General features: G+C 37.4%; 1 protein-coding gene across 2 annotated transcripts in view; it reads left to right on the top strand.

Annotated features, from left to right (window-relative positions):
- LOC106872822 (alpha-N-acetylgalactosaminidase) overlaps positions 1–17357 on the top strand; it is a 36976-nt gene that overhangs the window by 11650 nt on the left and 7969 nt on the right. For both annotated transcript variants that reach the window (XM_014919946.2, XM_014919947.2), the window contains exons 3-5: positions 10507–10681; positions 13365–13539; positions 15220–15302. In XM_014919946.2, the coding sequence (XP_014775432.1) occupies positions 10507–10681; positions 13365–13539; positions 15220–15302 (433 nt within the window). The remainder of the gene's footprint in view (positions 1–10506; positions 10682–13364; positions 13540–15219; positions 15303–17357) is intronic.

Below are 17357 nucleotides of genomic sequence, written 5' to 3' on the forward strand. Positions count from 1 at the left end.
ATATATGTGCATATATTAATATATATCTGTATTTCACTATTAAAAGTGAAACTATAATCTCACATTACATATATACATGCATACATACATGCATGCATACATACATACATACATACATACATATGTACACTAATCTATAGAGAGAGTGTTATTGATATCTCTATATTTACATCTTCCTCCAACCATTCATCTGTTAGTTGTGGTTTAATATTTGACATGACTCTCATCCCTATTGCACACAGATAGGAACAGACAAACACGAAACTCATAGATTCAACTTCTCTGCTCCTTTTTTTAAAGTTCCTATTATTATTTTCTCTCTGCACTGATGAGTACTATGATAATTTTCAAATTCAAATATGAATTCATATCTATGTACGAAACAATTGTATGCATGATTAAACTTCTTACAACTTTTTAACATCTTATATTCTCCATTTTAGACTTCTTTATGTAGATGTTCTCATTCATATGCATCACATGTCCAAACCAATGTAGTCTTCTCTCTTGCATGCTACATTTGATTCCTCTTACGCCCAACTTTTCTCTCAATACATTTGCACTTTGTTGTACATATGCACTGATGTTTCACATCCAGTGGAGCATACTATCTTCATTTTTCTCCAGTCTATGCATGTCTTTTGCATTCAGAGCCCATGTCTCACTACCATGGAAAATAGCTGTTTGCACACAAGCATCATACAGTCAACCTTTCACTCTGAGAGAGAGCCCTTTTTTTGCCAACATAGGTTATAGCTTTCTGAACTTCCTCCACCATATTCTTATTCTAGAAACAATACTTTCAGAACATCCTCCACCATTGCTAATTTGGTCACCTAGGCAACCAAAACTACCCACAACCTCAAGAGATCCTCTTGGTCATTTGAGAGAATCTAAGTTCTGTGTGCTCTTAGTGCTTATTGTTCCTGCATGCATGCACACACACATGCAGGCATGCAGGCACGCATAAATATGTTAGGCATTAGGAAGGATATCCAGACATAGCAACCATGTTAAAACAAATACTGGAACTTGACACAGTCCTCTGATCTATCTAATCCTGTCAAACCATCCTATGCTGTGAGACTGGACCTGAAACCACATGGCCATCATCATCAACATTCAACACCTGTGCTCCATGCTAGCATGGAATGGACAGTTTGACAGGAACCAATGTGCTTAAGGACTGCAACATGTTCCAGTGTCTGTTTTGGGGTGATTTCTACAGTCGGATGCTCTTCATAATGCCAACCACTTTACAGTGTGGACTGTGTACTTTGTTCATGTCATCTGCACTATTGAGATTGCCATGCAGCTCTCAGAATTTCAAATCCTGGGGTGGGGGCCCAGCTTCATGCTAGGGGATGAGGGGTTTGATCTATAAGAAGGGGAGTGGGGGATTTGCATGGCATCTCACATCTAGGAGGGAAAAGAGAGAGAGAAAGAGAAAACAAACAGTAGCAGCTGAAAGTGAAAGGTAATGGTGATGAGGCGCCTAAACTGTAGTCATGGCTGTGTAGTTAAGAAGTTTGCTTTGCATTCGTGTGGTTTTTGGGTTCTGTCCCATTGTGCAGCACCTTGGGCAAATGTCTTCTGCTGTCATTCCACATTTGTGTATGTATGCATACATATATACATACACACACACACACACACACACACACACACACATATGTATGTTTATGTCTGTCTGTCTGTTCATCTTTCTCTCTCTCTCTTTCCCTCTCTGTCTGCTCTGCTGGATGTGCAGTGTCATTGTGTATGTGTGTCAGACTGTGTTTTAAGAGAAAAATTGAGTATAAGAGGCATCGGATGTAGTGCAAGATAGAAGATTGTGCTGATATAGTCATGTAGTGCGCATGGATGAGAACAGCTGCATAAAGAAGTGCTGATCTCAAATTGTGAAGGGAACCTGTAGAAGGGGTAGATCCATGATGTTCGGTTGTTGCGCCTTACAGAAGCAGTGACAAGTGATTGAGACTTCTGGCAATTTGCCATGTTTGAGAAGATATGTCAATCTAAGTGAATCATGGTTTGTGCCAGTGACATGTAAAAGGCACCTGCGCTGGTGACACATAAAAAGGCACCTGTGTCAGTGGCACATAAAAAGTATCCATGCCAGTGGCATGTAAAAACACCCAGTATACTCTGTAAAGTGGTTGGCATTAGGAAGGGCATCCAACCATAGAAACCAAGCCAAAAGAGACTGCTGGAGCCTGGTGCAGCTCTCCAGCTTACCAGTCTCTGTCAAATTGTCTAACCTATGCTAGCATGGAAAACTGACATTAAATGATGATGATGATGATGATATATATGAGATATACATGTGCTCTGAAGTGCAACATGTAACCAAAGAATAGGCTCAATAGTAGGACCTATACTCCACTCCTATATCCAGTGTAGCGTGGCAGCAGATATCAAACCACACAGTAGCCTAGTGGGATCTAGTTCAAAACGGGGGCACCAGTATTTTCTTAACGAAACACTTTGAAACTTGGGACACTGGTAGAATGTGTCATATAAAACATCTTTTTCTCTTAGTCTTCTTAACAAAAAAACGTACATCGCAAGTTATTTCATGTTAAAGTTGTCGTATTTCTGTAATTTCAACCAATGACTGACGTCCATTCAGTCAAATACAGTAAGTGCTGACTACGTAAACAAATGATTCTCAAACGATTCTGGCGGTGATAAAATTATTATTTCCTTGTCAAAAAATGGCTGAAGCATATTGGCAGTAGGGTTAGGGTTAGGCAGTAGCTAATAAACCTTTCATACAGTTCAGGCAGATGTTAACAAAATTATAAATGGAGATTAAATACGCTTTACACTGCTTAAGCTGCCAAAGGAGTAACTGTAAACAGCTGAATACTTGTCAGTGATTGGTTGAAATTATCGAAATAAGACAATTTTTTACATGAAATAACTCCGAATACAAAAATTTTTTTCTGTTCTATAACACAAAATAGATAAGTATACGAAATTTGAAAGTCTTTTGGTACCAAAAACACTACATAAAACATAAATGAAAACTGGTGCCCCCCGTTTTGAACTAGATCCGCCTAGTGTGTGGAATATGACTTATGCAATAATATTAATAAAATACAGTTTTCAATACTGAAGAGGTGAATTAACACGATTATATAATGTTTCAACAAGCAAATTGCTGAAATGTGTGTATGTTTTATAAATCATAAAATACCTTATATATTTTCTGTATGTTTTTAATAATATTATATATATATACACACACATACATACATACATGATGGCCGTCCACTCGTGACTGAGGAAGACCATTGCCGACCTTCAGGAACATTCTGCGCTCTAGTATATATAGGAAAAAAACAAAAACAAAAAAAAAAAACACATGTCAAGCAGAGGTCGGCAATGCCTGTGCTGAGGTTTAGGTCCACTGAGGCTTGCACAACACCTCATAGACCCTCTCCACTTTATTGACATTATCCAGAGACAAGCCGGAGCAAGATGTCTGGTGCCAATATAAGTCACAGGCTCAGAGATGTGGGAGCGCCGTAATCTCTAGCACAAACCAAAGATCCCCAAAATGTCCAATGCCATTCCCTGCATATATTTGGTTTTATATCAGAGTGACCTTCTCCTAGAGACATGCTTCAACAAAAGCTGAGGGGCGCCTCACTCCCAGTGGTCTTTCAGCACGCCAGACACCATCCCGGAATTTCTGCGTACCCGTGCTATTGCTAGATAGCCGTTGAGCCTGTACTAGGTCCATCCGAGCTTTCGACAGGTCTTGTTTTTAATCCTGCAGGGTTTCTAGCAACCCTCCTCACCAGGGTAGCCTGGTGGGGGGTGCCAGTTTAGTAGTCGGCAACCCGACCATGCAACAGGTTGTACTGGATTACATGTTACCAGTAGCACTTATGAGAGCCTCATACGTGACCTGACATACATACATATGTACATACAGACATACATGCATGCATGTGTGCACGCACATACACACACACACACACACACACATACACACACACACACACACACACAAGTATATGTATGTGTGTGATATCATACTGTAATTGACAGGAAACATTATTGCCATCATATGAACATTGTTGATAGTTTGCAATTTTTCATGAAAAAAAATGACCAGACAAGGAGAAAATATCACCTTTGGAAACAGGGATTGGTTGGTGACAGGAAAGCCATCCAACCATAGAAAATCTACCTCAGTGAGTTTTGTCATATCCATGCATGCTTGGGAAAGTAGTTAAAATGGTGATAATGATGTGTGTGCATGCACACCTGTGTTTACACACACACACACACACACACACACACACACACACACAGACACACACACACACACACAGACATACACACACACACACACACACACACACACTTTACAGTCATCCTACAGTTTCCATGTACCAGTTCTGTTCATAAGGCATTTGTCAGCCTAGTCCTAATGTAGAAGACACCTGTGTGCCATGCTGGAAGAATGAACCTTAATGTGGTTGCAAAACAAACTTAATCACACAGCCATGTTGGCATCTCCCCATTAAAATTAATTATTTTAATTTTATTTTATGCATCAAGAGCACCAAAATATTTTAGTTACTTTAAAGTGTGCTACAAGAAAACCTGATTTAGGAACCAATGCTATGGTGTATGGCATAAATGAATATTAATCATTTAATGTAACTAGTTTGGTGTGTTTAAGCTTTTAACATTTAGGCACACTATACCTGACCTCAAATATTCTACCTTTTTTATTTGCAAACTGGCCAGATCTGGCCTCTCATACCTATCCTATAATGTCATTCTCAAAATAAACAACCAGATCAATTGGAATCTTGAAGCTATGAGGTAATGCATAATTCATTCAAAATATGTGAACAAATAAGCATTAAATTTGACAGAGTAATCTGAATACTGAAGGGTTAAAAGTTGGTGAGCAATGGGAAAGAAACTATCAATGGTTTACTATAATGGTAACTAACTCCATGTTATTTCAATTTTTCCTTTCGTTCACCAGAGATTGTTAAAGCCATACAAGTAATATACTGGGCTTGATTTGTTCAGCTATAACTATTTACATATAAGAAAAACTCAAAAGAAAAAAAATGGGAGATTTTAACTAATCTAAAGTAATCAATGTTGTTTAATCAATATAGCTATGAATATTGTGTAGTTGACATGATACAATGAAGGCCATATGACTCAAACCTTCAATATCATGTGATGCAACACGGATCATATGACTCAGACTTATCAAATGATTTCAAGTGGAACTACATTCACTGAAAAGTGAAGATGGTAGTGCAATATGTCTGGACTATCATATTATGCTAGGTAGAGTCATATAGGGTGCAATATATTTGATGCACTAGATCTGTGGATAGGGTCTAATTGTTCAACAATGTATATATCACAGGTCTTTTGGGCTAAGGATCATCTGGATCTGCACAAGCAACATCAAAAAATATGTCTGAACTTTTGTTTTATTCTACATAATTGTAGTAATACTAAATGAAACATTTTTATTACAGTCAGGCAATGCTGATGGTAGTCTAGGTCATGTAACATAGTGGTAGGTCATATGATACTGTATTAATGATCACATGATGTTGATCTTACTGCACTGGTGGTTAAATTGTATATTTGCACTGAAGGGTTTCTGAGACAAATCTGTTGTGGATTATAAATCGTGTTTGTAGTTCAATGATTTATATGTATACTAGAATACTTATGTTGTCAGTAATGACAGCTACTGTTTTACTAAAATGAATATTTGATTTTTTTCCAATTGGAAGTTTTGTTGTAAAATGTACGTGATGAAAGTTGCTAACAAGAGTATGAGGATATAAATAAAAATGGTAAAATAACAGGAAAATAGTTGTTCATTTGTATCACATTATTTACATCATTTCTCCTTCATCTCAAATTTTGAGCCTTTTACAACTTCATACTTCTATCTTTTTCATTTAATCTTTCTTGAGCATGTATTCTCTCATTCCCTCTTCTAAAATTTCTTTCATCTTCTGTTTCATTTGCATGTCTTACTTCAGCTGTATGCCTTAAATGTTCTAATCTTTTTTCAATTTCTTCATCAGTTTCATTATTGATTCTTTGAGTTGCTCTGTCTCATTTTTACCAGTCTTCTTTCTTCCTCAGTTTAATTTTGCAACATAGTTCTATGTCTAACACTCATTTCTTCTAGTTTTGTTAATTTTTGCTCCTCACTCTTATCCTGTAGCCTAATTAAAACTCTCTATCTAGCCTCTTCCCTTATTTTCTTATTCCTCTTCAGCAGTATTATTCATTTGTATTTTGTATCTCTATCTTGTAGCCTTCTTCTCTTAGTTTTGTCTTGGCTTTCTTGTAAGCCTTGCAGCCTCATAGCCTGTGCTTGCTGTTCTTGTCTCTGCACTGCTTGGTCAACACTCTGACATGCATGTTGTGATGCATGGGGAAAAATAAAAAAAATGTTTATTCTGGAGTTTTATAATGAGTTGTATGTGTACTATGACAACAATTATAAATTTTGTTTCAATAATTAAGTGTTATATATTCTCTCATATAAGTTGCTCTGTCAGCATGCTGCCTTACTGCTATTTTTAGGCCTTTGTTTCTGACTCTTCACCAACATTCCATAGTAGAAGAGACTGAAAAAAATGTCATGAAGTATGTAAGATTTTTAGTGGCCTTAGTTGGAAAAAAAATAATCAAATCAAACTTAATTATCAGTAACTTACCTCAAAAGGATTGTTTGACCTGCAATAATAATGAAGAAACCGCTTCTAAATGTTGTAATGCATGGTGAAAAATGAAAAATTAATTGTTCATTTTGGAGATTTATAATGAGTTGTATGTATACAATGACAATATAATTTATGATATCAATGAAATATACATTTTGTTTCAATAAAAAAGTGTGTTATATATCAATATGTAGAATGTATTGCATATATACATAGAAATACATACATGAGTAATAAATAAAGAAGCTAAAATTGAATACATGATACCTCTCAGTAAGTTGAATAAAAAGATTATAGTAAATATAATGGAATGTATAAAATAGAATAAAATTAAATAAATGAATAAATGTATATACTAAAATACTAAAAGGTGTATTAAATATATAAATTGATGACACAAAGCATATCATATACATTGATTAGAGTTACCTATGAGAAAATTAATTTGATCAGAGCTTATGAACATAAAAGCATTAATTGAGCATTATGAGACATAAAAGATAACAAAATCAACTTTCGAATACAAAAACTAAATATAACATGGTCAATGCCAGGTTCGCCTGACTGGCTCCTGTGCTGGTGGCACGTAAAAAGCACCATCTGAACATGATCGTTGTCGGGTCCGCCAGACTGGCTCCTGTGCCAGTGGCATGTAAAAAGCACCCACTACGCTCTTGGAGTGGTTGGTGTTAGGAAGGGCATCCAGCTGTAGAAACATTGCAAAATTAGAATGGAGCCTGGTGCAGTAACTGGCTCTCCAGACCTCAGTCAAACTGTCCAACCCATGCCAGCATCGAAAACGGACGTTAAACGATGATGATAATGATGAACCCCAGCCAGAAGTAGAGTCCCTGTTGAATGATTTAAGAAGGGGAATAACTTCCACAACTTCAATGGGTTGGGTTTTGCTCACAATATATCATCATCATCATCATCATCATTATCATCATCATCATCATCATCATAAGAATCATCATCATTTAATGTCCATTTTCCATGATGGCATGGGTTATATATCTGTACAGATACACACAATATATTATATACATTGATTTGCAAATTAAGCTAATTCTTAAATATATAGAAAACATGAAATACTGTTAAAAGAGTAGTTATTAGATTGTTTTTATGATTTATTTCTTCAAATCCATATATTTGCATTGGGTGTCAAAACAAGTTTTAACAAAATATGTGTTAATATCACAGTACACAAAATACATTAATAAACTAGTGTATAGTTTGCTATTACATGTTTTATAGACTAGTCAGAAACTGTGGGGTAATACCTGTGATATATGCAGAAGCTCCCATATGAGTAATACTGAAGTCGTTGTTATCTTGAACATCTATTGTTCAGTGTCTGTAGGAACAAAGAAAGCATAGATGAAGAAGGATTTCCAGAGAATTACAGTTTTAGGGAAGGAAAAACTAGGAAAAAGTACTGAGAATGGGATCTGGAAGATGTGTGACAGAAAGGGTGACAGGAAGAAGAGGAGAGACAGATAGATGCAGGACTGCATTCCAAAGGCTGGCCTCATATCCAGGGCCATAAGATATTTCAGCCCCCAACAGCTGTTGATACTCTACTAGGCTCAAATGAGGCCTGTGAGTACTGCTCTTACATTTGGTATGGTGCTGCCATTACATGTACAGACATCTTAGACTGCATATAGAAAAAGGCCACTTAACTGATTGGCATTGAATTACTAATGGATGTGCTGCAGCTTCTTGCTTGCCGGTATGCTGTCTCCTTTCTCTGTCTTTCCTATTGTTATTGTGATGGCTGCTGTCCATCAGAGCTAGCTATTCTTGAACCTCCACTACTCAGGCACCTCTGATGTGCTTGTCTCTTCATTTGTTGTCATCCTTATTGATTCTAACACCTCTGGTTCTGCACTAACCACTGTACCTAGTTCTTTCTTCCCAAGACATTGGCCTTCTGGAGTCTCCTTGCTCATTTCTTTCCTTCAGGTGTTGACCTGAAACAGTTTAAACAGAACATTAATGGCATCAGATTCACTGGTCTCAGAGGACCTGCAGAGGTCATGAGTACTGCTCTTTCATTCAAACTCAACAAGTAATCCCACTGCCAAACCCAACTCCTTAAGTCTTCTTACCCCCTACTCCCACCACCCTCCATAAAAGGTAGCTAGTTTTTTTTTAATGGTTTAATATGGAGGAAGGCATGCACAAAATCTTTACTGGTCTCTCTCTACATACAAAACTACTGAGACTGATATAATTACTGTTATTCTTGAATAACTGTAAGTTGATGTGTTACAGGGAGAAGATAGGCAGAGAATTTTTTACCTTCATATTCAAACTTAATATCAGCTTTGCCCTGTGAATAACTTGCATCCCAGTTTGTGCAGTTAAAATAGAGAGAGAGAGAGAGAGAGAGAGAGAGAGAGAGAGAGAGAGAGATAAAATGAATCTCAACCATCTTTTTGTGTGCACTATTTGTGACAGACCATACCTTTCTTTTGCTGGGCTCAGATCTCATTTGCGGACCTATGAAAAATGAACCACCTCTAATTACTGTGCCTATCTATCTGTGCATACCTGTCAATGCCATGTATATCATAAGATCTGCAAATCTAATGGAGGCCTCAAAAGACATTTTAAGATCCACAACAATCAGAATTTAACTGTTGCTCTTGGTAGACCAAAGCAGATATGCAATTTATGTGGGTGTCTTTTCAAAACATTGTCTAGTTTAAGATGCCAGTCTTTTGACTGTGAGCTGCTAGATGCAGGAGGAATGATTGAGAGAAACTTGTCTCGAAAGAGTCAGCAGAAGTTCGCCATTACCTTCTGCTGGAGTCATGTAGAGCTTTGGTGTTTCGCTCATAAACACACACATCGCCTGGTCTGAGATTCGAACCCACAATCCTTTGACCTCAAGTCTGCTGCTCTAACCACTAGGCCATGTACCTCCACTTTGCTTTATATATATATATATATATATATATATATATATATATATACATCCATAATCACAAACATTCCTAATTATTTCATTGGAATGGATGTTAGAATGATTGAGAGACATTGAGATGTGTTACATTGAACCTTTTTGTTGGATACAAGGATGATAATGGGGCATTTTAAAAAGACTGCATAGGTTGGAAGATGGTATGAAATTGTGGGGGGCAGTTTAATATGTCTGTGGGAAAAGAGAGCAGAGTTTGACTAGTTAAACAAATTTCCTTGAGTTTGATCATTTAGATATCTTTTACTTGTTTCAATCACCAGACTGTGGCCATGCTGGGACACTGCATTGAAGAATTTTTAATCAAATGCACCAAACCTAGTACTTCTCTTATAACTTTGGTACTTATTCTATCAATCTCTTTTGCTGAACTGCTAAGTTATGGGGATACAAACACCAGTTGTCAAGCAGTAGTGGACACACACACACACACACACACACACACACACACACACACACAATGGGCTTTTTTCAGTTTCTGTCCACCAAATCCACTCACAAAGCTTTGGTCAGACTGGCACTAGTTAGACAACATTTACCCAAGGTTGTCATGCAGTAGAACTGAACCTGGAACAACATAGCCTTGAGAAATGAAAAAAGCAACAAGTCAAGTGACTAGATTATATAAGGTGAACTCGTGGTCCATGCTACTAGAAGGAGATCGTTTTATGTAACATTTGTTTGATATTAGCCATTGTTTTTACCTTGGAATGTTGTTTCTGTTAACCACTCAACTAGTTTTATAATGTATGTTATATTTTCTATTTACAGTGAGAAACTGTTTATGCAAATGGCAGATCATGTGGCAGCTGATGGCTTCAGAGATGTCGGTTATGAATATATAAATATTGATGACTGCTGGTTAGCAAAAGAAAGAGACGCGAAAGGACGTTTGCAGGCTGATCCCAAAAGATTTCCTAATGGTATTAAAAAACTGGCACAATATGTAAGTTTCTTTGAAAATTTATAACATAACAAAATAAAGCAATTTAGCCTTTCACAAGGAAAAGAGATTTATTGCTATAGTGTCTACTTTTGGTTTTTGAAGTGTTAAGAAGTGGTAGATTTATCTATTACTGATTGGGGTTGTTAGATTACTTTAGGTAAATTTTCCAGCAAACGTTGTGGCTATTTTGGAAACACAGTAAGTTGGGTAAACTGACAGTAGGTAGAGAGTTAAATGCAAGATATCATGCTTGACCCTTGGAACCTGAAATGCCAGTACACCGGCACTTTGCCAAGGCCATATATTCCTAAAATGCTGGTCTGCTGGCAATCCAGATGCCTTCATTTTATTACATGCTATAAAAATAGCAACTTGAGCCACTTAGCAACCAATCAGCGACCGTGTTATTTCGGGTCTTTGGCATACATAGTCTGTCATGGATTCCTTATTTTGTGCTTGAATTTTGCTGAGAATGTCTTCAAAATGTGTCAGTACTGAAGAAGCACTAGCTCAGATTCTTACTGATGATGAAGAGGATTTAGACAAGTCTGATTATGGTAATGAAAGTGATTTTGTGCGAGAAACTAGCAAAGAATCGCCCAGTGATTCTGACAGCGATCAAGGTGAACTTGTACATAATGTAGACAATGCTGCAGTGCATGCCCAAATACCCCAGGCTAATAGGAGGGAGAGGGGCTGTAATGGTGGGTGTGGCAGAGGCTTGATGACGGTAGTAAACATGAATATGCCTGCTCCCTGGAGATGAGATACAGCTGGTTTAACACCAGAGCAGTTTAGTCCTAACCACCCCACAGGCCCAAAGGACATTTTGGTTAGAGAAAGTAATAAGAATGCTGCACATGTCAAGGCTGCTAAGCCCAATAACTATGCTGCAAAAAAATGGTATGGCACAACAGTAAAAGAGATGAAAGCCTTTTTTGCTTGTAGAGTTGCCATAGAGATGTTAGTTCATAAGGATAGGTATGAACAGTGCTGACATACAAAAGGCAGCTTTTTGACATCAACTCCAGGATTTGGGCAAGTCATGGTAAGGGACAGGTTTTTTAGCTATATGGTCAATGTTACACTGTGTTGATGAGGATGATCTTTATGTAAATAAAAAAGACAAAATATATAACTCACGGCCAATTATAGATTATATCTTGCCAAGGTTTCAAAAATATTTTGTGCCCTGAATGTGAGCTATCTTTAGATGAAGGCATGATTCTGACCAAAAATGCCTTATCCATAAAGCAGTACATCAAAGACAAACTCATCCAGTGGGGCTTGAAGACATTCTTGTTAACAGACAGTGCAAATGGTTACATTGTGAATGCTGAAGTGTACACTGAGAGGAGACTGGATGCCCAAGCAGTTGATAATTTGGGTGTCACGGGGAATCTCGTAGTGCAAATGATGGACGGGTATTAAGCTCTGAACAGATTTTATACATCAGTTGAGCTTGCAGAATATTTATTGGATAAAGGCATAGGACTGTGTGGAACAGCCTTGATCAACAGAAGGTCTTTCCCAAAGTGTCAAAAGAACTAACAGGCAAATTAAAAAAGGGGGAATCAGTGGTTCTGTTCAATGAGAACATTGCAGTGATGGTACGGATGGACAAACACTCTATTTATTTTGTTTCGTCAATTTATGTGGATTCACCCATGACCTCAGTCACTAGGTGTGACTGTAATAAACACTGTCCCCTGTCCCCTGTCAGTGAAGAGTTACAATGACTTCATGGGAGGAACAGAAAAAAAACGACTAATTGATGTACCTGCCAAAACAGTCAAAGACTATTTTCTGGTGTAACCACTGCAAAGTTTTCCTCTGTATTAGGAAACCAGGATCAAACTGCTGGCACGGTTGGCACAACAAAGTACAGTATTTGGAGATAAATTAGTGAAAAAAGACTTGAACATCTTGTATTCTATAATTTTTCACCATTTTGTACCTTTGTGTTGTGAAACAAGCATGTCTTTCAGCATATATTCAAAAATTAAAAATTTTCAGTGAAACTCATTGGGAGCTTAGGGTGGTGCATTCAATTCCAGTGGGTGGTTAGGGTTCAAAGGGTTCATGTGGTGAGCTGAAAATATCTTTTAATGAGTTGATATAAAAGGAATGGAGGAAGGTAACTTCCTCCTTTCCTCTCTTGGAAGCTCTCAAAAAACAAAAATGGTTGTAGATGCTATTGTTCCTCCTCCATACAAAAGAAATTCATATAAAAGAAATCCACTTTAGTAGTAGTCAAGTAGTTATATTTTCACTCTCTGATATTTCAGAGTAAGATAAATAAAATTGCTGTTCTTTTCAAAATAAAAGCCCACTGCTGTTGTAGAATTTCTGTAGATGGCTAACACAATCATGACCAAAAGTTGGGAACATTTTTTTATAAAATTAAAATTGTTATGCTCAAGTACAATTCAATTCAAATATAATAACTGATTCAATGGTTCAATATCTTCTAATTCAACTATAGGATCAGTTATTAGGTAAGTATATCTTTATGTTATCTATATTTGAATCAAAATGTACTTGGGCATAACAATTTTAATTTTTAGAAAAATGTTTAAAACTTTTGGCCATGACTGTATATTATGAAATATAAGTATATACTTTAATCAAGTATACTCAGATGGTTTAATAAGATGATTCAGTTAGACAGTTTTATTTTCAGATCCACAGTAAGGGGCTTAAGTTAGGAATCTATGAAGACTTTGGTAGAAAGACTTGTGGTGGTTTCCCAGGTAGTGAGTTTTTCCTGAATATTGATGCTGAGACATTTGCTGAATGGGAAGTTGATTTTCTGAAACTAGATGGATGTTATGCTAATACGAACGATATGCCTTTTGGTAAGTATCATTCCATTCTTCAGTTACTTACTAGTTACTGAAAGATTTTGAAATTAACCTCTCTTGCTTGTCATTATCATTTTTCTCCGCTTGGCTTAACTCTAGCCAGTAGTCTTTGAGTACTTTCGTCAGAGGCTTCTGTTGTATGTAAAAAAAAAGACAAGTCTCATCTTTCCATACTTTAATTCCTGCAAACATTGATTTGAAGACATTCAAACTGAGTATTAAATTTCACTGGTCTCATCAGGTTGAGAGGGTTTATATAAGTCATTGACATTGACTCTTCACCTTTAACTAAATTATAAAATAAAAAAAAAGAAAAGAAAAAGGAAAATGGTTCAACATGATAGAAAAGATACTATTTTAGATTGGCCTTGTGGTTAAGAAACTTGCAACCACAAGGTTTTGGTTTTATTCCCAATGAATAGCATTATGGACAAGATGTCTTCAATTATAGCCTTAGCCAACCAGTTTTGTATGAGTGAAAGTGGTAGAAGGAAACTGTATGATGGCCTGTCATATTTGTATAGGAGTGTGTGTGTGTGTGTGTGTGTGTGTGTGTGTGTGTGTATTTTCTCATTTATATCTTAGTATTGTTTATCTGCTTAGTGTAAAATAATGTCATTACTTAACTGGTAGGTGGAGACGCAATGGCCCAGTGGTTAGGGCAGCAGACTCGCGGTCATAGGATCGCGGTTTCGATTCCCAGACCGGGCGTTGTGAGTGTTTAATTAGCGAAAACACCTAAAGCTCCATGAGGCTCTGGCAGGGGATGGTGGCGAACTCTGCTGTACTCTTCCACCACAACTTTCTCTCACTCTTACTTCCTGTTTCTGTTGTGCCTGTAATTCAAAGGGTCAGCTTTGTCACAGTGTGTCACGCTGAATATCCCCGAAAACTATGTTAAGGGTACACGTGTCTGTGGAGTGCTCAGCCAATTGCACGTTAACTTCACGAGCAGGCTGTTCCGTTGATCAGATCAACTGGAACCCTCGACGTCGTAAGCGACAGAGTGCCAACACACACAACACACTTAACTGGTAGAGTCATTGATTGCATCTGCTGTGAAATCTTATTCAGCCTTTGAATGGCTAGTTTGTTGCTTGAAAGATGAGGATGTAAATAACAATATTTGTGATACAGTTGTTGTTATGTTGAGAATATGGAATTCTCAGGCCTATTGTTGCTTTGTTGAGGGTGGGAAACCCCCAAGTCAGTCTTTGCTATGTTGAGAATGTGATAGCTCCAGGCCAGTTATAATGATGTAATTTTTGCTATGTTGAAAATGTGAAATCTTCAGGCCAGTTTTCACGACTCAGTTCTTGCTAAATTCAGGATGTGACATACCTAGGTCAGTTTTTGCTGTGTTGAGGATCTGAAAATCCCACGTCATCTTTGTGACTCAATCTTTGCTACATTGCAGTTGAGATCCCAACTTTTGTGCTGTAATCTGTATTCTACTGACGTTGTGAGATTCTCAGGCTAAACTTTGTAATATAGTCTTTGCTATATTGCAGTTGTGAGATCCCCAGTCCAGCCTTTGTGATGTAATCTTTGCTCTACTAAGGTTATGAAATCCTCAAAGCCAAGCTTTGTGATACAGTCTTTGTTGTATTGAGATTGTTATAAAATGTTCATAAGTAAAACTAACGTCTTTATCATTTCTTATATGTTAATCAGGTTATCCTTTAATGGAATTCTTTCTCAACTTGACGGGTAGACCAATTCTTTATTCTTGCAGCTGGCCAGCTTATGTTTCTAAGGTAACATATGTAATTCTAAACACTACATTGTACAATATTTAATTCTATATTCACTGCATACCACTGTATTTCTATTTTCACTACATCTTACTCTATTCTTGTAGTTACTATATCCTACAATATTTATTTCTCCATTTACTGTAAGCATATTTAATTCTATATATACTACAACCTACTATATTCAATTCTATATTCATTGCATGCTACTATACTATTTCCGGTATTCACTACAGGCACAGGCATATGTATGGTTAAGAAGTTTGTTTCCAAACCACATAATTTTGGATTCAGTTCCATTGCAAGACACTTAGTTGCCAACCTAATACATTCCTTGTAGTCTGGTCATGGGTGTTGATTCCTGGACCAGGTAGCATGTTGTGTCTTTGAATATGACACTTCATGTCTTGTTCCAGTTTCCTTAGCTGAAAAAATGTACCAGCCAACTGCTGCTGCCCCTCCTCCTCCTCCTCCTCCAACTGTTGCATTCTCAATGTTAGGGGTGAACGAGAGCAACCAGTGTCCACGTGTTGATGGAATGACATCATCAGTGTTTAAGTGGATGTAGTAGATGGAATCTGTCTTTCTGAGTGTGTGTATGTTTGTGTTTCTTTTTTCTTGACATCATGTGATAGCTGGAAAGGAGTATCACTGTCATGCAAACAGTGTTATTTATTTCCAATATACTATGAAGACATGTTTGACTATGGTGAAATATTAACTTGGAAACAAATGAGGGTTGTTGACAGGAAGGGTACCGAGCTGTAAAAAAATCTGCCTCAATAAAAACCACCTGGCACATGCAAGCATGGAAAACTGGACATTACAATCTGGTATATTTGTATCTATATATAAAGTCAGCTGCATCAAGAAATGCCAATCTGTAATTGTGGAGGGAATGTGTGGAGTGGGTAGACCTAGGAAGATGTGGGATGAAGTGATAAGAAAGGATTTTCAGATGTTGGGCCTCACAGGGAAGATGACAAGGGACTGAAACTTCTGGTGGTTTGCTCTTCTTGGAAAGACTCGTCAAGCTAAGTAAAATTGTGGCTGTCCATGCATACAGGCATGTACATCCCTCTCTCAGCTGAATGATCCTAATCTTGTGTGCTTGCGGGTGCTGGCATCATGTAAAAGCACCCACATCAGTCTTGCATAAAGTACACATGTTGGTGCCATGTAATGACACCTGTGTTGGTGCCATGTAAAACACCTGTATCAGTGCCATGTAAAGACACCCATGCTGGTGCCATGTAAAAGCACTCAGCACACTCTGTAAATTTGTTGGTATTAGGAAGGAAGGGCATCCAGTTGTAGAACCCAAGCTAAAACAAACAAGTAGAGCTCAGGCAGCTCTTCAGCACATGATGGTAAGGATCATAAGATGGTCTGTACAACAAAGCCTTGATACCTTATATTTGTCCAACCCATGCTAGCTTGGAAAATCAGAAGTAAAAATAGATGAATGAATGTATGTGTTTATTATTATTTATTTTTTGGTTTGGTCTGGAGGAAGTGACTGTACTTATGATTGACAGAGATCCTTGAAAACTAAGTTAGGTTGGCTAAAGAATTTGGATATCTGATTTACATAAGAAACAAATAGTTAACTCAAGGTGTAAGCATGGCTGTGTGGTTAGGAAGCTCACTTTGCAACTATGTGGTTTCAGGTTCAGTCCTACTGTATAGCTCCTTGGGATAGTGTCTTCTACTATTGTCTTGGACCAACAAATGTTTTGTGAGTGAATTTGGTAGACGAAAAGTATATGGAAACTTGTATATATATATATGAACAGCCATGCTACATGGCAGTGAAACATGGGCTGTAACTGCTGAGGACATACGTAAGCTCGCAAGGAATGAAGCCAGTATGCTCCGTTGGATGTGTAATGTCAATGTGAATACCTGTCAGAGTGTAAGTATCTTGAGAGAAAAGCTGAACATTAGAAGCATCAGTTGTGGTGTGCAAGAGAGACGATTGCGCTGGTATGGACATGTGGTGAGAATGGATGAGGATAGCTGCGTGAAAAAGTGCCACACCCTAACAGTTGAGGGAAC

The sequence above is a fragment of the Octopus bimaculoides genome, chromosome 7 (assembly GCF_001194135.2).
Source record: "Octopus bimaculoides isolate UCB-OBI-ISO-001 chromosome 7, ASM119413v2, whole genome shotgun sequence".
Taxonomy (NCBI): domain Eukaryota; kingdom Metazoa; phylum Mollusca; class Cephalopoda; order Octopoda; family Octopodidae; genus Octopus; species Octopus bimaculoides.